Genomic DNA, 25,036 nt, shown 5'->3' with positions numbered 1-25,036 from the left:
CTCCAGAGAAGATACATGAATGGCTAATAAGCACAAGAAAACATCATTAGCCATCAAAGAAATGAAAACCACTGAGAGACCATTTCACAGCCACTAGGATGACTATACTAAAACAAAAAATTGTAACAAATATTAGTGACCCTTTGGAGAAGTTGTAATCCTCATACTCTGCTGGTGGGAACATAAAATGGTACAATCACTTCAGAAAATAGTTCTCAAAAATTCCATTCCTAGATAGGTACCCAGTAGAAAGAAGCAGATGTCCATGCAAAAATGTGTACATGAATGTTCATAGCAGTATTATTCACAATATTTCAAAAGTGGAGACGACCCAAATGTCCATAAGTGGAAGAACAGATTTAAAAAAATATGATCTACCCGTACAGTGGACTATCACTTGGTCATGAAAAGGAATAAAATACAGATACTTGCTACAACATGGATGAACTTGAGAACATTTACATTTAGTGGAAGAATCCAGTCACAGAGAACCACATGCTGCAGGATTCCATTGATAGGAAATGTCCAGAATAGGCAAATCCATAGAGGTGGCAAGGAGAACCATCCCTGGGGCCTGGCGCTGGGGGAGATGGGAGAAGTGGGGAGCGGCTGGTAAGGAGCGTGGGGTTTCTTTTGGAGTTCATGAAAATGCTCTAACATTTATGGTGGTGATAGTCACACAACTTTGTGAATATACTGAAAGCCATCAAGTTGTGGACTTCAAGAGGGCAAATTGGTGAATTTCATCTCAATAAAGCTGCTTTTAAAATGAGGAAGGATAATATCTATGTCACATAGGTGTGGGGAGGATTCGAAGACATAATCATGTAAATGGCCTGGCATGTATCCGGGCTCCAGAATTCATAGCTATAGTGATTAACACTCCCCCCCCTCCCCCTTAAGCCAACAGCGGTGAAAAAACCAGGATCTCGTTAGGGGCATTTTCTCCTCTTTTCCTTTTTATTGCTAGGGGCCATCCAGAAGCAACGAGAGCTATCTGGCAGGATTTTGTATGGAACTTGGGAGGAAATATGGAGTAATTCTGGCTACTCATTAGAGTCCCCTGGAGAGTTTTTAAAAATATATATATATATTGACATGAATGGAGCCTGGAGACTGAATCAGTTGGTCTGGGTGGAGCCAGCAGGTGGTTGTAGCCTGTGGCCGTTGGTGGAAACCTCTGGTGCGATATAAACCGGCCCAGGTCTTTGAAGGAGTGAGGACATCTGGGCTCAGGATAGAAGGCTCACGTGAGCAATGCACTTTATAGTTTGCAAACTGCTTCTGTAGACATCATCTCTTTTGATCTGTTTAACAACCGTACAGCGGGTGGGTGTTATTGGTGCCATTCGTTGTGAGAGAACTGAGATTTTGAGAGGTTAAGTCACTTTTAAAGCATAATTTTATTCTGTGCTTTTTTAAAAGCAAGACCCACACACATGCTCATACCTATTAGTTATCAAATCTAACGCTTTGGGGAGCACCACGGGGGCGATGCCTGCCACCAGGTTAATTGACTTTGTGTAGACTTCAGAACAGAGCTTTTCCTGCTACTCCTCTTTAACTGATGAGCGTGCAGGGCAAGCTAATACAGTGTGATTTACCTGTGTCCGTATTCACACCCGTGCCATTGGTAATTACTGATCTGCGTGTGCAAGGGAACATGAGATGGGAATAATTTGGATCCTGAGGCTGTCAGAAATCCGCAGCTGTTCCCCATAACCTCGGAGCGAAAGGCTTTACATCAGTCACAACACACCTGATTGTTCTCACTGAATGACTACAGTAAGTCTGTGATACAATGTGAGCCCCTTAATAATTTAGTATAGTGTGTTTAGTATAGTGTGGTATTATCTGAGCAAGAGACTTCTGCTGCCAAAACCAATCTGAAATCCACTGGCTCACATTGGCGCAACTCCAAGTGGGGTCTGCAGAGCAGTGGACCAGCATCCGGGAGCACGTTAAAAGTTCTTGGGTCTCATTCTGAGACTACTGAAGCAGCTGTTCTAGAAGGTGGAGTCCAGAAATCTGGGAGGAAACAAGCCCTCCGGGGCATTCTGATGCTCTCTGCAGGTTTTTTTGTTTTGTTTTATTTTGTTTTTAAGATTTTATTTATTTGAGAGAGAGAGGGAGAGAGAGAGATTGAGAGAATAAGTGGGGACCAGGGGAGGGGCAGAGGGAGAAGCAGACTCTCCACAGAGCAGGGAGTCCGACATGGGACACTATCCCAGGACCCCAGGATGATGACCTGAGTCCAAGGCAGACGCTTAACCCGCTGAGCCACCCAGACGCCCTCTCTGCAGGTTTAGACGACCCTAGAGTCTCTTCCAGCTCCGACTGACAATGATTCTCTCTGAGAATGCCTACGAGGGTCTAAGAACACGTTTTTCTCGACAGCGATCTCAAACTGTCTGGAGGGACCTGCACGCCATCAGCTGCCCATTAATGTGTGCGGCACCCGAATTTGTGTGAGGCGGGGCTGCCTTCTGAGTTTGCAGACATTTCCAAACCAGTTATTTCCAGGTATTGAGAACCTCCCCGCTGCCAGCATTCACAGCCTAAGGGATTTCTGAATTAATGAAGCTGCAGAGTTTGTCAGTAGGCCGGCTGCTTTATAGTTTCAGAGGGAAGATCAGATAAGCTGTTCATCGCTGTAGCTGGCTAGAGTTCTCAGGGCTTTGGTCTGAGATCCTAGGGCTGGGGGAGCTCTCTGGCTCCACCCCCCCCCCCCCCCCACCCCTACCTGCCTGTGTGCTGCAAAGCCCTTCCTTCCCCATCTCTCAACTTTTATTGCATCCATTTCCTTACATGTATCACCCATGGTGAAACCCCTCCATCCTCCGGGCCAAGGCATCCCTGGCTGTGAATTCATCCGGTCGCGTCACCTGGGCGGGATTTTTATTAGCCAAATAGAGGTCGCCTGTTCTGCTCAGTGATTTGTCTGTTATCTAGCCTTATGCCTGAAAGAAATTGGCTGAAATCCGTGTTTTAGCTGCACACCCTGCATACAGATGAAAGCGAACAGCATTGGTGGAGAATAATTAAGCCAAGGACCTTGATTTTCACCTTCATGATGAAAGACAAATGACTTCCAAGGCTTTAATAGGATGATGGTACTTGAAACGTTCTTCTTCTTTGGCCAACTCGGGACTTTGAGAACAGCTCTGCTCATGAAAATTCTTTGCAACAACTGCATTTTCATTTAATTGTAGGTAGTCATTTTGCAGGAGCTCTTGTCTGTGTTTTTTTTTTGGTTTTTGGTTTTGGTTTTTTTTTTTTTTACCCCAGTATAATCAAGGCATATTACACTGCTGTTGTTAAAGAATCAGTTTTAACTGTGTTATTAACTCTTTTTGAGAAAATTGATTTTCCCTGCCAGATATATTCTGCTCCTTACCAGTCTTTTGGGGGTGGGGAGAGTCTTGTGGGGGCCACTGTTTCTCTCCCTTTCTCATCTTTTGAATCGAATGTCAATTGGGCAAGAAAATTGATTGATGGCCTCGTGGGAAACGAAACCTCACCAAACCATAAATATGAAACAGGCCTGAAATAGATGTATTTCAACAAAAGCCATCATTCTTCAAATAGCTCTTCTCTAGCAAAAGGTTTTCCTGGCAATCATCAGCTCCTTTCTGTTCAGTGCTAGACTCTCCGTCCCGGCCAAGGTGATTTTTCCCATGTCTCCTGGCCCCTAGCTCCCTTTTGCGGGAACAGCGTTTGTGCTTTTCTCCGCGGGACCATCCACAAATGGGTGTCACCCTGCCCAGCTGGCTGGTTCAGGCTTTGTTCCAAACACAATGCTGTCTTTTCTTAGCCGTGGAAACGGGCTGTTCTCCGCTGCTTTCTGAGAGAACGGCCCTTCCCTATTCTGCTCATAGAAACCAGCCCCAAGCCTCAGCAGCTTACTGTTTTCCGGGTTCTCTTAACCCAGGAGAAGGTTCTTACTGAGGACAGGGGACTGGGGGGGCCAAGGTCAGGGGGATGCTTTGTCTTGCTGAGATGTGAGGAGACTGAGAAGTCAGTTCAGTTGGGATTGATCCCCCACCCTGCCCTAAACGCCCCCCCTCCCCCCACCATGGGCTCTGATGCCCCAACAATGGCAGCAGCGTCAGGCTTTCAGTACAAAAAGAAAGCGTTCCCTCCCTCTAGAAGGTGTTTAGGAAGCGGTGGTGTTCGGATTGGTCCTGCCACCGTCTGACCGGGGTCGGAGGCGGACTTCCTCCCCTTCTTTGAACTTGAGCTTCCTGGCCTGTGGGTGCCGCAGGGTGCTAGGATCTCTAGGTCTGCTCAGTTCCGGAACCTCAGGAGGGGGCTTACTTTACAGCCCCGCCACTCCCCGCCACTTCCTGTGGACGCTGAGTGCGAGTGCGCTGAGCGGGTGCCTACCCACCTGCGCTCGCCGCCAGTGGAGCTGAGTGAGTCATCCTGGCAGGTGGAGGCCTTGCCCCTGGCAGCTCTTGCTCACTCAGAGCCTTCACCTGGTGGCTGGCTGGGCTGGTTTGATGCTTTGAGTGAGCCTGGCACCCACCACGTGGGTTTGCTCCTAGGTGGGTGTGTTTGCTGTAGCCTGGCCGTGGGGACATCTGGGCTGAAGTGGAGAGGGCACAGAATGGGCATGAGGAGTCTCGCCCAGGTCATCAGCTCTGTGGATCAGGCCTCCTTTTAGCAAACATTTAGTGAGCATTCCGGGTGGCCACAGACTCAGCAAGGTGCAGAGCACACAGAAAGCCAACGAGACACGTGTTGTGCTCTCACAGAACTCCCAGTTTCATGGAGGGGGCAGAAACTAAGGTCACAATACAGCACGACAGGGGCCAGGATAAGCTCAGAGTTCTGTGGGAGCCCAGAGCAAAAGGACACCTCCTCAGCCTGGAAGGGATGAGAACCAAGGAGGGCTTCCTGTAGGTGGTGATGCTTGAGCTGAATATACAGGGTGAGAGGAAGCCAAGGAAACAGCAAAGGCATGTGGCCTGCGGAGTGTGGGGTATGGAGAGGGTCAGGGCCGCAGCAACATGGAGGGTGGGGGGGACAGATGGGCGCTGAAACCAGAGTTCATGAGGCCAAGTCAAAGCCTCCCTTACTTGACACATTAAGGAGCTTGAGCTCTATCCTGAGGGTAATGAGAACCCAAGACCGGTAACTGGATCAAATTTGCATTCTTGAAAGATTCCCCTCCCGTGGCTGGGATGGAGGATAGGGCTGTGCAGGGTCAGGAGGCCTCCTAGGAGGTCTAGGAGAGAGAGAGAGGGAAGGAAGGCCTGGAAAGTGGCAATGGGGAAAAGGAGGATTCAGGATGTAGAATGGGACGGCCTGGGTAGCCAAAACTGGACATAAAGAGGACACATGAGTGAGCGGGGAGGCCTGAATGTCTCAGTCCAGTGAGCACGTAGGCCACGGTGCCAGCCTGGGGCAGAGAGTAGAAGGAAGTAGCTAATCAAGGATAAAGACTTTGAGGGGCTGAGGGACATCCAGATTGAACACCCAGACTAGCAGCTGGATGTTTCGGCCTGACGCCAGAGATCTGGTTGGCATTCGTACACAGATGGTGGTCGAAAGCACAGTGATCCGTGGCTGGTGCACGTGGAGTGAGAAAAGCCACAGGCCAGGGGTGGGACCCTGGGAGACATCAGCCTGACAGGGACAGGAAGAGGGTCCTGGGCAAGGGACAGAAAAGGAGAGGCCAGAGAAGTAGAAGAGGGACAGACGAGGTCAGGGTTGTGCTTCCAGAGCACAGAAAATTCTAGAAAGAGGGAGTCAGGTAGAGCCAGAAGGCCCCCGGGGCAGGGGAGAGCTGAGCAAGCAGCATCCTTTGGACTCGTCCATGAGGACCCAGGCCCTACCCTCGAGCTTGAGCCTTGGAGGAATCCACTCCCTTCTCTGGGACTCAGTCTTCTCATCTATAAAATGCAGGGGTTGGCTTAGGGGTTTCCCCTTTCTGGCTCTAAGAATCTGTGAAGTGACTATTTCTGAAACGTTTTAAAAGGGAAAAGGTGTCCTTCCCACATCCTCCTCCCTCTCCCCTCAGTCAGACCAACACTGCTCTTGAAGGTTGGGTGAGTAAAAACCCAGGGACGTCAGAGCTGGCTGCCGCCTGCGGGAGATTTGACTCCAGCCCCTGTCAGAAGGCAGCGGTGACGTCATGGATTCGGAGCCCTGTCTGCTCCTGGCTTGGCAACCTTGGGCTGACCTTTGCCTTGTTTCCTTGCCTGTGAGATGAAGCCCCTAAAACCCCCCTTGCAAAGAAAGGTGTTTGAAGGTTAGCAAGAAGTAGGCGATATTGTGTTTGTTAAAGATGAGCCAGAGGACGGGAGAGATAAACTGATTGGCCCACGGTCATGGAGGGGGACATCTCGGTGACTAGAGCCAAGTGTCTGAGGACCCACCCTGCCGGGGTCTGTCGCCTGCTGGGGGTCCTTAAATCAGCTGCCCACACAAGTTCAGCCCTTAAAGTGTTCTTTTCAAGATGGAATTTGTTGCCAACTTTGAAAACTGGAAGATTTTACTTAAAAACTCATATTTTCAGCAAGCCTTGAAAACTTGGAAGATCTGTCCATGCTGAGGCCATGTGGCCGGTGTGGGGCCAGCTGGGGTGTTCCTGTCTGCAGACCCCAGCCCCATCCAGCCCTCCTCCCTTACTAATGGTTCCTTGCTTGGCCCCTGGAGGTGACTTGAGTTTGCAACTCGAGCCTTAGACTGACCATTTGGCTTGAATTTTCTCTTACGGCCCTGCCCAGGATTTCACAGCTGACATCCAGACTACGGCCGTTGAGAGAGGGGGAGGCTTGCTGGAGAAGACAGGAGAGGAGGGCAGAAGGTTTCCAGCGGCTCCGGCTCTGGAGAGATGCTGATGGGAAGGGGGGCTTGGCCCCTGCGGGGTGGGGGTGGGGGGGTCAGCCAGGGTGTTGGATGGAGGCCCCCGGGGTTTCCTCATTCCTCCCCCCGGGGAGGAGGAATTGTGGAGGAGGAGGGTTGTGGGCCTGGCCCTGCTGGCTTGCAGAGGTCTTGCCCCTAAACTGCCCTGCTCTGTGTGTGGATGCGTGGCTGGACAGGGGAGTGGCGAGGAACCGCAGCCGGGCTCAGCGAAGTCCTGTTTATGTGGGGGAATGTCTGGTATGTTTGGTATTTGGGTGTTTACTTCCCAGGGTGCTCGTGGGTCCCTGGTGTTGAAATGTGGCTCCTCCGTGCTGTGTGGCTCCTGTGGGGGGGTGGGACCCTAGTGTGCCCGGCTGGGGCTTAATGTGGAGGCTGTAGGGCTGCTAAGGACAGCTTGTGTGCCTTGAAGCACCCCCAAGCCTCCCTCCCTCCACGTCCCCCCCCTTGGGTCTCCTGTGCCAGATTCCGCCACATGGGGGGGGTGTGCCCCAGGCTGTGCCAGCACTGTCTCCCTACCACACCTGGGAAGGCAGGCCCGAGATCTGGCATGTGGCGGACACTTCCTGTGTCCCAGGCTCTGGACTAGAACTCAGTCCTTGTTACAAGCTTGGGCTGTAGTGCTCAGTGCTTTCCTTGCACGGGGAGACGCAGAGGCTCAGAGAGACCATGTCTGGGCTCAAGTCTGGGCTCCAGACTTGCCTAGGAGCACACAGGCCTCGGAGGCCCTGAAGGCCAGGTTAACCGCCCTGATGCCCTGAGTCTCCACTCGGCCTGCTTCTCTCTGTCCGTGCTATGGTTCCTAGCGCACAACATGGCTTCTCAGACCTCCGGCCCTCTGGCGAGTGTTGGGGGCTTGTTCTGGTCCCCTCCCCGCCCAATCCTACTCGTCGCCTGCCTGACTGCTCTCGCCTTCATTGCTCCGTCCGCAGGAGAGAGGCCCTATGTCCGGTGCCCCAGGTTACACAGCGTCATCACTCTTTCTTGTCCTATCTCTTTGTGGGCCCTGCCAGATATATTTTTGGAAATGCTTATGAAATATCAGAATTCAAAGTCAAGTCTGGGTGAAGGTTGCCACCACGTGAAAGCCACATGGCCTGCGAGAGGGGAGTGGCGGGGGGCCCCTCCTCAAAGCCGGTCAGCTTGGATGGGACCCATCCAGCGTTCCTTGTGCAATGAATTGTATTTATTTTAAAAGACCCAAATCGGAAAGAGAACAACATAGTCATGGCCCTCAGAGCCAGAAGCTTTACAGTCCGGTCTCCAGCAGAGCGAGCTGAAAGGACAGGGGGGCCGTGACAGAGACCACCAGCCCTTCAAAGAGCCGGAGGCGCTTGGGCCCTGAGGCCAAAAGGCCTGGATTCGAAGCCATCCCTGCCCCCCAGGCAGCCTTGATATCTTTGTTTTCTCATCTGTAAAAATGGGGGAGGGTAACAGGACTGTCCTAGATGGTCTCCTGAGACCGATTAGCCTGCTGGGACTTCTAGGCCCAAGGATTTGATGCCTGCTGAGGTGACCCACCTCTGTTTGCTCAAGTCCTTCTGCGTCCCAGCTCTGCCATATTCTCAGCGTTCTAGAAGCATGGCTCCTGGGTAGCAGAGATTCCCCCACATCCCGAATCCCTGGGGGACACCTTCTGCTCCTCCATTATTATCTGGCATCACCTGATTTCCTAAGGAAGAGACCCTGGTGTCCCAGAGGTGGAAACCTTCTCAAACTCCCTCCAGGCCACAAGAGGAATTTTTCAGGGTAGTTTCAGAGGTATGCATCAGGGACCCAAGGGGCAGGACCCAAGGGCCCCTCCAGGGGTGGAATCCAGAGGATTCTCCGCATGTGCTATCTGTCCTCTCGGCCTGAATGAACCGCCGACCTCTGTTCGTGCCTCTGTGTTCCTCTTTCTAAAGGCTCTGCCTCTCTGTCTCTGTGTTTCTCCCTTTCCTCTCCATCTCTGTCGTCACCTTCTATGTCGGGAGAGACGGACTCTCTCTCAGGGCCTGGACCGGGTGAGGCAAACAGGATACCCTGCAAGAGGCCGCTGAAGGAGGCAGTCAGTCTCGGGCGCCGGCCCTGGGCCTGTGTGAGCTCGAGAGTGAGCGCCTCCTTCGCTGCGTGTCCTGGGCGCCTCTCTGGCCGCGCCCGGGGGCCTGGCCCCGCTTCCTCTCTGTGACCCACTCCCTCTTTTTGTCTCCCCAACACCCCTCTCTGGTTGAGTGTTTGTCTCTGTCCCGACACAGGGTATTTGGTTTCTGCTCGTCTCCGAACATCAGCAGCCTGGTCTTTCTGCTTCTCAGGGCCCCGGGGCTGAAGCTGGCTGCCCCCCCCCCGGCCCAGCAGCCCGATTTCAGATTTCTGATTTCCAGGAGTGAACGCAGCCCAGCCTGGTCAGCTGATCACATTGCGTCCAGTCAGCCGTGGTCAGGGGCTCATGTCCCCCAGCCCCACAGCAGAGCTCTGAGAACAGCCTCTCTGAGGAGGGACTGCCTGGCAGGAGGACCCTCTCGGCTATGGGTCCCCTAGTCTGTCCCTCCAGTGGGAAGGGTGGCACAAGGGTACCCTCTCTTCTCACCCCAGAACACCGACAGCTTTGCCCTGGGCCTTGCTGGGAACTGGGGAGAGCCGGAGCTCACTTTGAGAACAGGCACCCATCTCCTGGATCTTTAAATGTGTCCAGCTGCCTCCCTCTTAAATATTCTCGTAAATTCCAGCTGTATCTGCAGAAAACAAATCATCATGCCCCGTTTTGGGGTTCCGGTTTTGGAGAGCTGAACTGTGTCTGCTGCCTCACCGGCTCCTGGCCAAGTGCTTGAGGGACCCTGGGGCACATCGGAGCCGCGGGAAGTAGCCTTGACCTGTGGGGAGGGAAGGCTGGGAGGAGGGTGGAGGCCGTGGCAGTGGTGCAGGGCCGTCTCCCTTCTGGCCCAGGCAGGGGACACAGAGTGCCCGTGGGGAAGAGAAGGCTGAGGGCACTGCCCAGCTCCCCTCTTATTTTTGGCAGGACTTCAGCTGCTGTTTTCCAAATGTTCCCGGAGGGCTCTTGTGTAGCGGCAGGAGGATTTGGGGAAGATGCTGTGGGGGGGTGTCCTTGGGGGAGGTGTGGTCGTGGGGCTTCGGGCCATTTCTGGCTTTATTGGGAGTTGTCAGCTGAGAGAGAGCAGGGGTGCAGGAGAGGCCTGGGGGGTGGGCTTGGAGGCTACTGGGGGGCCGTGGGACTTTAGCAGGGGTTAAGCTTCACTGCCCAGCCCAGACTGTGTCCGGGCCTATTCAGGATTTGTGCAGACCCGCTGTACACATCAGGGGCCTGCCCCGGATCGAGGCTCTGTGGTCCACGTGCTTCTGGGGAAGACAGGACTGAACCCCCAAGCTTTGCTGGCCTCCTGCAGGCAGACCGAAGAGGCCAACCCTGGTGGAAAGGGCTCCTTACTAGCACCGGGGAAAGGCTAATGCAGAGACAAACACAGGCAATAAATCGCTTTTATAATTCTAGAATCCAAGGCTGTGCCGTCTTTCCCTGGTATCTTTTATTTCATTCATTTGACTAACATTTGCTGAGCCCGTATGAAGCGCCGTGTTCTGGCCAGGTGTTGGGGCTGCTCAGGTCCCCCCATCCTTCAGCCTAGCGGGGAGGACAAATATGACAGGACGTGAGAGAGACTCTTACAGTGGGGTACTCAGTGCTGTGGCCGCACAAAGCAGTTAATTCTTTCTGGGGAGTCAGAAGAGCCTTCCTGGGAGAGGTGACATTTGCTCTTGAAGGTCGAGTAAGAGTTCAAGGAGGAAAGGAAGGTCATCTCAGGAGGGCCCAGCTGGCTTGGAGAAGGGGGGACATTTGGAGAGAGGGTGATGGCTGGAGGGGGTGGATGAGGCGGGACATCCATGATGGCTGGAGCAGCCCCCCTGTGGGCATCAGCCTGGCCCAGCTGAGCTCTTAAATGCCCAGCACTGAGCCCCTTCGAATCTGTGGCAGGAGCAGCTTCCGTTTGCGTCTGGCTCTGTGCAGGTCTGGGGTGGGGAGCGGGGTCTTGGAGGACAGAGCTTGTATCTCCTGGGAAGTGGTTTCCCTGCCAGGACCCCAGCTTGCCCTGGCCCCGCGAGCCCCACGAGCCCCGCGAGCCCCGCACTCTGCCGGGGTTGCACACCCTTGGCTTGGCAGTTTGTGGGCAAACCCTCCTGGCCGAGGGGAGGTTGCACTGCCAGCCACTTCCTCCAGTTCCTTCCCTCTGCCTGTCGTCACGGTTACCTCTGCGGTGCTGGGGGTGAGGTTGGGGTTGGGTGGAATCAGTTTTGTCCGGGTTTCTATTTTCCCAGATGCAGGTCAGCCAAAGGGGCTGTCACTTCTGGTTCTGTTTCAAAGGAGGCCAAGGGGCTGGGAGGTGCTTGGGTGTGGCGGTGTTGACAAGGAGCCTCTCCCGCCAGCCTCCCAGGAGGGGTGGGCGTGGGTCAGGGAAAAGCTCAGAGGTGGTGGAGAAGGAGAAAGGGCTGCCTCACCGGGGCCTGTGCTGATGGCCGTGGGTGCTGGTCTCCGGCCAGGCTCTGGGTCCTCAGCTCCTAGAGCATGCCGGGAGTGCACGGAGAGAGGCTGTTTATTTTCCTGGCCTGGAGCCCTGTGGGCTGAGACCTTGTTCCAGGCCTCAGGCTGCCAGATTCACCCCCACTGGCTCGAGAAGTGAGAGAGTTGGCAAGCCCAGAGCAATCCAGCGACTTCTCTAGTGGCCTCTGACTCTAGGCTGTCCCCTGCCCAGCTGGTCCCGTGTGTCCTCCAGATCCTCCGTGTAGCTAACAGGCAGCGAGAGGCACCGCATCAAACTGATCCTGATGGGGCTGTGTGGGGCCTGTGGTCAGTCAAGAGCAGGAAGGTTGAAGTCAGAGAAATCCGAGTTGAAATCCCAACCCTGCCATTTCTTAGTTGGATGGCCGTGGGCCTCAGTCCCACCAACTGTAAAATGGGTCAGCAACAGGACCTTCCTCATTGATTGTGAGGATAGCATGACCCGTGTGGGAAGCATTTAACAAAAAGGCATGGGAGAGCAGCTCTTGTTGTTATTACTAAGGAAAACAACAGAACCTGCAACTTCCATTGAAAGTCAGGGTTGGTGGGCTGTGAATTGCTACCTTCCCTTAATGGGCCCTGTTTTATGCGTGAGGAACTTTCTAAGGTGTCCCGGGGGAGAAGCAAGCCAAGCTGGAGATTTAGGAAGCTCCTCTGCTTGTGTCCAGCGCAGGGTACTCTGGGGAGCCCTGGGATCCTGGGGTATAGGTAGGTGTCAGGGGAGGAGTGTGCAGAAGACAGGAAAAGAATCAGAGCTGGGTGAGGAGACTGGGGAGTCTGTTTGGGAGCACCAGGAGGTAGATGGGAGCCTCTGGAAGGACCAGGAGGGAGGGTAGCCCGGGGAGGTGGAAGTGCGTGGGAGTAGAATGTGAAATCTGTGTTCATGCCCAAGGCATTTTTTAAAGGAAGTGCCTGGGAACCACTGGCCTGGAAAATAGTGCCCAGTAGGCTTGGGCTGGGCAAGAGACTTCTGTGTGAGTAGACTTGCCAGGCTCGGAGCCTCCTGAACTCTGGCAGAACCCGACCACCCTGCTCTCCCGGGCCACTGACCCCTCCCAGGTTTGCCCACCTGCTCCAGAAGGACCCGTGGGCTGGCTGGGAGATGTTTCCATCCCACCAGCCGGGAAGCCGCGGGCTGGCAGGCAGGGACGGCTCACGTTCTGCCGAGACGTGAGTTAGGAGGGGGCGGTCCATATGTCTGTGTGTGTCAGGAGGGACGCTGTCCTCCAGGCCTGCCTCCCCATCTGACCGCGGCTCTGTGCCCTCACAGCTAGATGAAGAAGAGGAACGGAGGAAAAGACGACGGGAGAAGAACAAAGTGGCAGCAGCCCGATGCCGGAACAAGAAGAAGGAGCGGACAGAGTTTCTGCAGCGGGTGAGTGGGGTGAGGGTGGGGGGGGCCAGGGCACCCGTCTCCTTCTTCAGAGTGAGCTTATCGCCAAAGCCTGTGGGATCGAGGTGGACCTGCTGGCATCTGTCCCCACAGCCTTTGGGATCGAGGTGGACCTGCTGGCATCTGTCCCCACGGCCGCTACCCCTTGGTTCTTCCCTGCCTCCCAGCCAGTGCCCCTTCCCCAACCCAAGACGACCCAGGGCCACTGGCCTCAGATCCCGACCAGCCAGATCCCCGGAAGACCAGAGAAGCTGGGAGGAGCCAAGTCCCCTCTATGAGATCAGACCTGGTGCTGATTGACCCACATGGCCTAGGACGGTGCCTACTCATTTCGAAACCCTGGTGGCTGCCAAAGTCGTCTAGGGCGTATGCTAAAGATGTAGGCGACAGCCGCTGAGCTGGGAGTGGTGTTCCTGGCACCTGGAGTCTCCTAGCACCAGAGAGGCACTTGGCACCCTGAGCTGCAGGGGGCTCTTCCAGCCCCGCATCTCACCTGGCTGGCCTCAGCCTCCCCTCCCCACCAGGGGGACCCCCAAGCCTCTGCCCCCAGGGACCTTGGGGTCCGACCCAGCTCTGCATGCGTGAAGACCACCAGAGGGGGTCACCTTCCCCCACCCCCCGCCCAGGCCCTCAAAGCGGGTCCTGACCCTCTCACATGGACCGTGCCAAGCAGGGTGTTTGTTCTCCAAACCACTCCCCAGCCCCCAACCAGAGTCCCAGCTCTTAAGCCTTTGCTACGTCTCAAAAATGATAGATATCGGTGGAGGGACATGACCAGGAATGCTCATCAGTCCAGGCTGGTAGTCTCCAGCGTCCTACCCTGGATCGCTTGTTCATTACCAGGTAATGATAGTAACATCAGTATCCGTGGGTCCGGCTCTGTTCTGTGGGATGCAGCAGGTAGCAGCCGTTGCTAACATTTGTAAAGTCGGGCAGTGTGCCGAGTCCTGTGAGTGTATTATCTCTTCGTTGGCATGATAACTGTGTGAGGTTGGTGCCTGCATTATCATCTCTCTACAGATGGGGAAACTAGGGCACAGTGAGGTTAAGTTACTTGCCCAGGACCCTCAGCAGCTGAGTGGTAGAACTGAGATTCAAGCCTGAGGCTACTTCAAAGCATTTGTTCTTAACACTCTGCTAGCTCTAATTCATTCATTCATTCATCTTTGTGTTCATTCTTTTTTTTTTTTTTAAGATTTTTATTTATTTGATGGACAGAGATCACAAGTAGGCAGAGAAGCAGGCAGAGAGTGAGGAGGAAGCAGGCTCCCTGCTGAGCAGAAAGCCCAATGTGGGGCTCAATCCCAGGACCCCAGGATCATGACCTGAGCCGAAGGCAGAGGCTTTAACCCACTGAGCCACCCAGGCGCCCCATCCGTGTGTTCATTCTTTCACTCAGTCGTTGATTCATTGACAGACATTTTTAGACATGTACTAAGTTCCTAGCACTGTGCCAGCTGCCATGGGGGACATATAGGAAGGAGCAGACATAGTCTCTCCTGTGGGAGCTGGAGACAGAAGGCTCACATGGCCTCGGTTTTCTCTGATGCTGAGGAAGATATGGGTTTCTTCTCATGCTTGCAACAAGCCGAGAGAAAATCCAAGGTCACAGGTGTAGATAGCATGGGGCCATGTGTACACCAGTAGGCTGTGAGTATCTGAGGTAGGCAAATGGCCGTGACAGGTCGGAGTTAGACTCCAAGAGCTGGGGAGCCTTCTTGGAAGAGATGGTAGACCAACACTGGGCTGGAAGTTTTCAAGAAGGTTCCAAGGCACAGGTCTCCCACAGGCCCGAAGATGGATGGAGGGTTCCTCACCTCCTTTCCAGCCCTGAGTGCCTGAAGAGCTGGGCGGGGCATAGCAGGGAGTGGAGAAGTCTCACACCAGATGCCCGCCTTCCAGGGCTTGTCAGCCTGTTAGCAGGCAAGATATGCCAAGTGAACACACACTGGTGCAGTGAAGGGCGCCCGATGAATGCTGCTAGCTGTCCTTCACATTCCAGGAACATTTGCTGAGCACCTACTGTATGCAGACATCTCACATGCCTCCTTTAATCTTATAACATTCCAGTAAGATAAACATTGGTTATCCCCATTGTAGAGATTGACCTAGAGCTCAGAAGAGGTCACATTACTTTCCCAAAGTCACACTGCTAGCCAGTGTTAGAGCTGCAATTCATTTATCCCTTTGTTTATCCATCCATCCCTGCCTCCAGCTCTCCATCCCTCCCTCCTCCCATGCAGAGTGTAGTGAGTACCCGCTGCAGAGCAGACAAGCAGGTGACGTCTGCATGGGACAGCAGATGGGAGTGGGGACTGGCCATACGCGCTGCGTCGGGTATTGGGCAAGCCGGGCGGGCTGATAGAACATGCCGCGAGGTCCTAGCCTAGCCCCCGCTGAGGAAAGATTGCTTATCGAGACATAAAAGAGGCACAGGAGCTAATGAGATGAAGGACAGCATGGAGGGGCTTAGCAGAAACAGTGCAAGCAAAGGCTAGAGGCAGGAGGTGTTTAAGGATGTGATTACGGAATTGAAAAACATGTCAGTGTAGCTGTAGCTACAATGTAGAGTACAAGGGGGAGAATGGAGGGACAGGCAGCCCCCAGTCCCCGCAATGTAGGATCATCCTCTGTGCTGCACAGTCTAGGGCAATCCGTTTTATGCCTCTGGTCCTGGCCTATTTATCAATAACTCCCGCTTTCACTCTCACAAGTGTCCCTGTTATGATGATGGATTATGCAGTCATGGAGAGCAATGCAAGGTTTCCGTTGGAGAGAGACAGGCCTTGGAAAGATCCCTCCGGCTGCAGTGTGGAACAGGGATTGGGGCAGTGAGAAGGCCAGTTACCTGACTGTGGAGGTGTTCCTGGTGGCCTTGGGGTCTGGGAGGGAGGTCTGGGCAGGCCTGTCTGGACCCAGCCCAGTCCCGGTCTCCTCCCGTGCTCCTCTCTTCCCCTCTGGCCTCGGAAACAGAGTTGGGTGTGAGGTTTAAGACACAGACGCAGATGGCTGTGTTGATGGCCAGTGCCCACAGACCTGAGGAATTCTCTTGCCATTTATTCATTTATTATTTTTTTTAAGATTTTTTTTTAAAGATTTTATTTATTTATTTATTTGAAACAGAGAGAGAGAGATCACAAGTAGGCAGAGAGGCAGGCATAGAGAGAGAGGAGAAAGCAGGCTCCCCGCTGAGCAGAGAGCCCGATGCGGGCCTCGATCCCAGGACCCTGAGATCATGACCTGAGCCGAAGGCAGAGGCTTAACCCACTGAGCCACCCAGGAGCCCTCATTTATTATTTTTAAAAAGATTTATTTATCATTTGAGAGAGAGAGAGAGAGAGAGAGAGAAGGGGCAGAGGGAGAGAATCCTAAGCAGACTCCCCACGGAGCACAGAGCCCAACATGGGGCTCCATCTCACGACCCTGAAGGTGGTGAGGTAGCCCCCACTCTCCAGCGAGGATTCGGAGCCTCAGAGAGCTGGAAGTTTGCTCAAGACCCCACAGCAGCTGAGGCGGGACTTAGAGCCTGGGGCTTCCTTTCCTGACAGCACGCTGTTCGGGTTGCCGGGCTCAGGGAAATTGGGGTCTGGTTCACAGGGACATAGCTCAAGTGGCAGAGTTGGGATTTTAATTCAGACAGGTCTTTTGGGCTCAGGAGGGGCCATACCAGCCTTCTTCCCAATACTTACCAAAAAAGTTAGGAAGCAGAACTCTACTTTAAGTGCATTAGGGTAACTATTTTTTAAAAAATAAAATCAGAGGGGCGCCTAGGTGGCTCAGTGGGTTAAGCCTCTGCCTTCGGCTCAGGTCATGATCTCAGGGTCCTCGGATCGAGCCCCGCATCAGGCTCTCTGCTCAGCAGGGAGCCTGCTTCCCCCTCTCTCTATGCCTGCCTCTCTGCCTACTTGTGATCTCTGTCTGTCAAATAAATAAATAAAATCTTTGGGGAAAAAAAAAGATAAAATCAGAGAATCTTAATGCTGAAAGTCCCCTGGGCCAATCATTTTATTTTCTGGGAGGAGATGGAAGTCCCAAGAAAGGAATTGACTTGGCCAAGAAGCCACAGCCAGGATGAAAAGCCAGAACACCCAGCCCCTCACCTGTATCTTTTCTCCGGCCTTTGCTGAGCACAGTGGAAGAGACAATGTTCATTCACTTGCACTAATTCTATTCTAAAACAACAAATGGTTTCATTTTCTCTAGGGCAATAAATATCTACCAGAAGGCAAAACAACAAACAAAAACGCAAGCAAAGTTATTTGCTTCGTAATTAACATGTGACGATCCTAGCCCACGTTTCTTAATTAATTAGGAAAACAGACCAGGTAGTTGCTGTTATAAAACCACAGACAACTTCTACAATCGTGGTTAAAAAAATAAAAAAAAGGTTCTTCTGAACTCAGCTTCTACTTTCCCAATAAATAAAGACATAGCACCACCCCATAAAACAGAAGGAAATAAAACTACAAAGCACTTAGTTGTGTTCCGACAGTCGGCCGGTCAGAGTTTGGGATGGTCCACGATATATTCTAAGATTTTAAAACCAACAGAACGCAGTGCCGTTCCAGTGATGAATGAATGTGTGAAGCCACATGCCTACTTGGGTTTCTGTGTGGCACAGATGTTTGTCCATGACGTTGGTCCGACGCGCGGTCGAGGAGGTGGGGAGGCGTGGTGCGGATTGTGGCGTGTCTGACACCGGACCTCGCACGTCCACTTTTAACGTCCACTCACGCGCAACCCAGCAGCTTCCTTGCCACCCCCAAACAGCAGCCCTGTCCCCCACCGCAGTCCTTGGACCCTCCCCCAGGCAACCTCTCTCATTCTCCAGATCCAGTCACCTGGGCCTGCCAGGCTTCTCTGAACCATCCTACTCCTCTTCTCCTTCTGTCTCTTCAGAGGCCCTTGCTCAACACTTAAAGTTGAGCCTCCTCCTTAAGCCACCCTAACCTTTCAGTTGACAAGTGCTTTCCCTGAGTTCCTTTAATCCCCCACAAGCATCATCTTTTATATTTAAGATAACAAAGACTCAGGGTAGTGAGGAAACTTGCTCTAGACTCTGATTCCAAACCCTGAAGCTTTGTCTTATGTGGCTCTAAATTCACCTTCCAGAAGGCTCTCTGCCCTTCTGTCCTAAAGTGACCTATGGTCACAGTGGAAGATCTCATCTCCTAAACACATCTTTAGCTTATTTCCCGTGTCTGTGTCCGTGTTCACTCAGGGCTCCCTTCCTGATGTCCCCTCTCCTCCACACCAACCGACCCTCTCAACTCAACCGTTTTTTAAACCTGAGGCCAGACCTAGCCATTAGGCCTCTTGGAAGGTCTTCTAAGCCCTGCAGCCCTGATGGGCCCATAGTAAGCTCTTCCCCGCTGTGTGGGTCCTGGTCCCCAAGACATTCATTGTACCTGCAAGTCCTCACAAATGCTGGTGGGTGTTTGAGCAGACACTTCTAGAGACAGAGCCTCCGAGGACTCAAACTTGGAGCTAAAACCTTGGCTCAGGGGAACCAGACGGTCAGAGGGTTTGCGAGAAGTCCCCAAGGTCACGAGCTCATTAGACCCAGTGAGCAGGCACCCAAGATTAGCACCTACGTGACCCCAACTGATGGGTCATGGACTCATGGTTTCACGTGGGCTCTCTCCCGGCTCCCAGAGATGATTTCTCTTGGAATTCTGAGAACAGGGGACAGGGCCAGCCTCCCCGCCGTGCTTCATCCTGTTGAACCAAAAAACACCATAGCTGGTTTTTAATATTTTCCCCCTGAGCATTTTTTTCCTCTTTCGAGGCTGTTCTTCCCCAGTGTCTGGTCACGAGGCCTGTGCGTCTTGGCCGTCTGAGCTGCCTGGGCTCCCATGCTGTGACCTGAGAGACCAGCGCAAGGACAGTTCAGGCAGGCCAGCGGGTGGGAGACAGTCAGCAGCCCTGGGATGTGTGTGGGCACCCCCCGAAGGCCCCCCAAAGGAGGCTGCTCAGCCTGGCCCCGCCGGGCAGAGGGGCCAGCCCCTGGACCCAGGCTGGCATCACCCAGCTCAGTTGTCGCACACGCAACCGCAACCACAGCTTGTCCTTTGCCTGCTACAGGTTGTTCAGCCTCAGCTGTGGACATTCTGTCTAGATGGTTCTTCTTGTGGGGCCATCCCCCCCAGCCTTTACCCACTCGATGCCAACAGCAACCCCCTCCCCAGTTGTGACAACCAAAAACGTCCCCAGTCATCATCCAAATGTCTCCCGGTTGGCAGAACCACTCCTAGTTGAGAACCAGTGGGCGAAAACGTCACCGGCCCTTGAGTAAATTGTAGCTCTCGAACTGGTTGCCGGTTTTCAGACATAGTCCCATAAACATCATTCAGGAGCTTTCCAGTCTTTACTGTTTTGACCCCCAAGCCTTGAATTGGTATATATGCTCATCACCTATCCACACTCCGAACAGGTGAACGCCCCCAAAATCAAATGGCCAGCATGGCTCCTTTTCCTTGGAAAAAGGGACTCCAGCTAAGCTGGAAGTTCACTGGGAATCTCACTTGAGATGTGAAACTTTATTTTGGATCCAGAAGGATGGCAGCTGAGTGCCTCCCAATGGGCAAAACTTCTAGATAACAGAGGATAAAGAAGAGGCTGTTTAAATGATTTGGGGCTAATAATCAGAAAACCCATGTTTTAGGAGGAATGACATGACCCCACTGGGCTCGGGGATCCCACTGGCCCCAACGTACAGTTACACATCACACATCTAAGCACTTCGCCACCGCACTGCCAACTGTGGGCCACGTCTCACCCCCTCTGGACCCTTCTTGCCCCTGCTGTAGTGCCCCTGGGCCCTTATTCTTCTCCCACCCTTTGTTTCTGGGGCAAGGGCCAGGAGGCGGGAGCGTGTTGGCATATCTGAGTGATAACAAGGAAGTCGCTGTGGCTGGAGTGCACTGAGTGAGGGGAGGGAGGTGCGACCAGAGATGGGCTGGTCCCCGGAATATAACCTGGGTTCATCCCACGTTGACCCCGGCCCGTGTCACCACTGTGACGGGCACTGCTGCAGAAAATCACTTACCCCAGGGGCCCAACGCTTCCTCCAGTGGGAATGTGACAGGCAGAAGACAGGCAGAGGCCAGCCGGGGATGCCTTGTACCTCCCCAGGTAGAGCTGGTCCCCAGCGAGAGCTGACAGCCCCGTCTCTGTTCCAGGAATCTGAGCGGCTGGAACTCATGAACGCGGAGCTGAAGACCCAGATCGAGGAGCTGAAGCAGGAGCGACAGCAGCTCATTCTGATGCTGAACCGGCACCGCCCCACCTGCATTGTCCGGACGGACAGCGTCAAGACCCCTGAGTCTGAAGGCAACCCGCTGCTCGAGCAGCTAGAGAAGAAGTGACCATGGGCTGGGAGCAGGAGGAGGAGGACGAGGAGGACGAGGAGGAGGATTTGGGAAGAGGGGAGAGAACCAGGGCTCCCAGAGGGCCCTTCCTTGCTGCATGACAAACTTGACAACGAGGCTCAGCCCAGCCAGCGCTGGCCGGGCTTTTCTTTTTTTGTGAAACTCCGATCAGCCACACAAGGGGAAGAACGGGCTGACGAAACCAGAAGGACCAAGCGCTGAGACCAAAGTAGACCCTCGGATGGAGCTGCCGTGCCTGGGGCCCAGCTCGAAGGAGGCAGGACAGAGACCCCTGGCCAGAGAGACACCCCAGCGAATGGCCTGGGGTGCCGCTCTGGCCTCTCCACTGGGTGCCCGCGGAGGGACCTCGGAGCAGCCAGGAAGAGCCTTGAGTTGCAAACGAAATGTGGCTGGGCATGGAACTCAGAGACCAACTGCAGCCTGCCTGCCCCCGGCCCTGCCTCCCGACCCTGCTGCGAGGCCACCAGGGTCCAGCGTGGGTCCCGCTGGGAACGGCAGCCGCGACGCACCCTCCGCAGCCCTGCCGGAGTTTGCTGCGGGCACGAGGCGCGGGCGCCCTTCCAAAGCACATACTCACCGAATGTTTACAGACTGGCTGTGCTGGCAGGGCTTTCAACTGCACATGTTTTTTTATACTTTCTTTTTTTTTTTTTTAATATTTTTTACAAAAAAAAAAAAGATTTTATACAAGCAATATATATATGGATTTCTATAATCACTCGATGTGATATAGTATAAATATGCTATGGTTTGTTTGTTACGAGCAGATATCCAGCAGTTATGGCCATTGTGTGTAACCCTAAGTACTGTAGTTGTCTCTGGGTGTTGGGGGTGGCCGGGGCAGGCGTGGGGTGCATTTCCATCCTGGTAAACCCTTCATAGTACTCAGTCCTTTATTGCTCAGTAAACGTTACTCTTACCTACTCAGCTGCCTCTTGTGGTGTCTGCCTAGGGAGTGGGGTGCAGCCACGCTCGGGGGGGCCTCCCGGTGTATGGTATCAGGGGATATTTGGAGCATCTGCTGTGGGCCCTTGGTTTTCACCACAGCCCTCCCAGGTAAGTGTTTATGTGCCCATTTTACAGATGCGGAAGTCGAGACTCAGAGAGGTTCAAGAACTCTGCAGTACTTCCTTAGTTTCTTTCCTCTGCGCGTGTCCCGAGTGCATACCCTGTGTGTGCCAGCCAGTCTCCAAGGAGCTGAGCAGTCACCATAAAATGACAATTATCGTGTTCTCTGCCAGTGTGGATAGTTGTTACTTATGACCTAGTGCCAATGATTTCCTATCTTCTGTTCTCGAAAGGTGGCTGCAGAGTTTGTGTTCTGTATTCAGCTCCTCTAGCGACAAATGCTGGGATTCACGATTCCTAGGTTCATTTGGCTCCTGCATGGCCACAGTCATCGGTGTTGAGCTCCTCATCCCCTCCCTGGGCTTCCCCGTGCCTTCCTGCCAGGTGGTCATAAATAAGGCCTCCGCCCAGAGTTGCTGTGAGAATCAATCATGCAACCCCAAAGAAGGTCAAGACCCATTAGCAATCAGATGGGCAGAAACCAGTATGTGTCGGTCAGGATACGAATTAAAGGGAACTTACAGAGGCCACTAGTGGGAAATCGGTGTGACTCCTGTGCAAAGCAATTTGGCAATTACCGGTGATGCCAACCGGAAACGCATCCTTTGACCCAGCAATTTCCCTCCTAAGTCTGTGCCCTGGAGGAACTCGAGCACAGGGGCCCGAGGAAATGGACAAGGTGTCACTGAAGTTCTGTTTGTAATAGAGAAACTACAAACAGCCTAAATACATGTGAAGAGAAGAGCAGATAAACAAATTGTATTTTTATAGAATCAAATATTATTCAGCAGCTAAAAAGAATGAATCAGAACTACAGGTGTCGGTGCGGATAAATCTCAGGAAGACAGTGTTAAGCCAGAGAGGACGGCAATTTGCAAGAGGTTATATGCAGTCTACCATGTATGCAATCTTCCTGAACATGTAAACTGATGCTTTACTTTTTATGGGTACACACAGAACTGGATAGTAGAGTTATAAAAGCATGCACAGGACTGCTCTCAAAATCAAATATCAAAATCAGTAATGGGGAGCGCTCCTGTGGGGAGGGGAGAGAGGGGGCCGAAGGCAGCATCTGCAAGGCTAAGAAGGACACTGGGTTTCAACTGTACGTGTAATATTTCATTTATTTTAAAAAACCGGAATCAAATATAGAATAATGTTAGAATTTGTCAGAGGGGAGTGATATCGTCACATTCTTCTGTATGCTTGGTGTATTTCATAATAAAAGAAAACTTGCCACAGCACAAACAGGTTTTGTTTTTCCATTCCTTCCACAGCAAACTCAGGAAATAAAATACAAAATCTGAAATTACAGTGGAGTTCCAGCAAGTGCTCTTTGAATTGATGCAAATTTAATGGAATTTGGGAGAGAGAGATCATTCAAAGGGTGTGATTTGTTTAGGGTGGCCCTTGTAGTCAGTAAGGCCAAGCCCAGGAGTGAGGGCACCTTGGGGAGTGTTGATCTGCTGCTTTCACTGGGTTCTGGTCCCTGCTCTCTGCAAACTGCGCAATGAAAGGCATACGTGTTTCTCCTTAAATGCTGACTTTTCATCCCAACCCGAGGTAAAATGTAATCCACCGCACCTTTAAGTTAAGGCTCGAAGCAGAGAGAGGGGGAGGTATTTTAAAGAGCTGAATACCGTTTCCACAGGCATGTTCATTTCTTGTTGTTGCCCTAAGGAATCACCACAGATTTAGTGGCTTAAGGCAATACAGATTTTAATGTCTTAAAGTTCTGGAGATCGGAAGTCCAAAATGGGTCTCACTGGGTTAAATTCCAGGTGTCAGCTGGCATGCGTTCCATTTGCAGGCTCTGGTGGGGGGCGGGAATCTGTTTTCTTGCCCTTCCCGGTTTATGGAGGCTGCCCACATTCCTTGGCTCGTGGCCCTCTCCCTCTCTAAAGCCAGCAGTGGCTGGCTGAGTCTCTGTCACATCGAATCACTCTGACACGACTCCTCTGCCTTCCCTCTTCCATCCTTTAAGGATTGGTGTTGATTATATTGGGCCCACCTGGATAATAAGGACAATCTTATTTTAAGGTCAACTGATTAGCAGCTTTAATTCTATACGCAACTCCCCCTTGCCATGTAACATAACATATTCACAGGTTCTGTCCCTGGGAGGCCATAACTTCGCCTCCTGCAACAATAATTTAAGAGTTGGAGGTTCTTATGTCTCTCCTTCTCCCTGGCAAGTTAGGCTGTCTTGCATCTAAGTGTTATGAGAATAGAGTCTCTACTCAGGGCATCCCTCATGCCTAGCACTGTGCTTGGCACGGAGCTGATGGTCAACACACAAGCACCATACACACAGACACACAAGCTCACAGATACACTCACAGATGTGCGTGATACAGTATAGACACAGACAGGTACAGCTGTGCACAACACACAGACACACAGGCAGATACACAGACACAGTTATTCACGTCAGGTGTGACTGAGCATAAAGTAATGAGATTGACACCAGTCTTACTCCTGTATATTACATTTCTATAATTTTGGAATGAACTTCTCCATACTGGCAAATCATCTTTCTTTGGGAAGAGCTTGTTATGGCTAATGACAATATTAATTAAGCTGGGCATACTGTTTTAGCTTAAAAAACCTAAATATGTCACTGAGTTTCTTGTTTGGTTTCTATACTGCTCTGGGGACAATTCCTGAAGAAACAAGTGGAGTCCTAATGCTTGGACCACCTGCAGTGAAATTAACATTGAAGCATCAGCCTCTGCAGTTCTGCGGGTTGGTCCTTATATGGGTGGATGGTCCTGGGCACCTATTGTGCCCCATTTAAAATCCTCAAACTCTAATTCTATTGCATGACTGGGTCTGAGCAGGTGTGGACAACCTCACACAGGTGCAAGCTGATTGTGCCCTCCCCACCCCTGCCCCAGGCATGCCCTGCACTCCCCACTTCCTGTCCTGGGAGACTCCGGTGATCCCCTCCGCACTTATATATATGCAACCTGGAAATTCAGGGGAGTCAGTGCCTGTAGGTCCTCCATTGACTAGCTGGGGGGAGGGAACAATGGATAAATTCTTTTCCCTTTCATCCTCCAGGTAGAGAGTGTCCAGGTGGAGAGTTCTGGGATGTGTTTCCTAAGCTTCCTCAAAAGGTTTTGTAAGATTAAGCAAGTCCTGTAGAAGTGACCCGCAGAGCTGGCCCAACTTAGTATGTGTTTTTATATTGGTTTTCTTTCCTGCCCTGTTTCACTACTCTGTTCCCTGGGATCACTTCCCAAATAAAGAACCTGAGCACAAGCATTGGTCTCAGGGGGAACCCAGGTGAAAAGAGCTGGCATCAGAAGTAGCCCTAGAAATCAGACCCGCAGGATGGGATATATGGAGGGATTCACTTGCCAGCCAGATGGCAGGGACAGTAAGTGGGATGGAGAGAATCCCTGGCCTATAGAAGCATCACAGTTACTCGGTTGTCTCCTGTGTGGATTGCGATGTGATACGGGTGGGAAGGGAAGTGGTTATCTGTGGCATCTGTATGGTACGAGACTAAGGTATGGAGTTTGAGTGGGTTCTCTTTTATTAACTGTGTTGGAAGTCTTGGGGGAAAAAGATGCAAAACTTAGTTTGGCCAACCATAAAGTCAAGACATGCACAAAACCAGAAGACATCCTCAGCAGTATTTAAGGAGATGTTTGGTTCTTCTAGTCCCAGGACACAGTGCTGAGAACCAGGCCCAGAATCTAACTCCAAAGGTGGCAGACTCATTAAAGAGAATGAGTGTCTAACCTTGAAAATGTTTCCATA

General features: G+C 52.4%; 1 protein-coding gene across 2 annotated transcripts in view; it reads left to right on the top strand.

Moving 5' to 3' along the window:
- The window catches only part of LOC111148585 (Jun dimerization protein 2), a 38,406-nt gene extending 17,279 nt beyond the window's left edge, over positions 1 to 21,127 (top strand). For both annotated transcript variants that reach the window (XM_022505276.1, XM_022505277.1), the window contains 2 exons: positions 12,687 to 12,791; positions 19,991 to 21,127. In XM_022505276.1, coding sequence (XP_022360984.1) covers positions 12,687 to 12,791; positions 19,991 to 20,176 — 291 coding nt within the window. In that variant the 3' untranslated portion in view covers positions 20,177 to 21,127. The remainder of the gene's footprint in view (positions 1 to 12,686; positions 12,792 to 19,990) is intronic.
- Positions 21,128 to 25,036: the final 3,909 nt, after the last annotated feature.

The sequence above is a fragment of the Enhydra lutris genome, unplaced genomic scaffold (genome assembly GCF_002288905.1).
Source record: "Enhydra lutris kenyoni isolate GAN:26980312 unplaced genomic scaffold, ASM228890v2 scaffoldscaffold20, whole genome shotgun sequence".
In the NCBI taxonomy this organism is placed as follows: Eukaryota; Metazoa; Chordata; class Mammalia; order Carnivora; family Mustelidae; genus Enhydra; species Enhydra lutris.
Note: the sequence above shows the minus strand (reverse complement) of the source record. Positions and strands in the feature narration are given on the sequence as shown.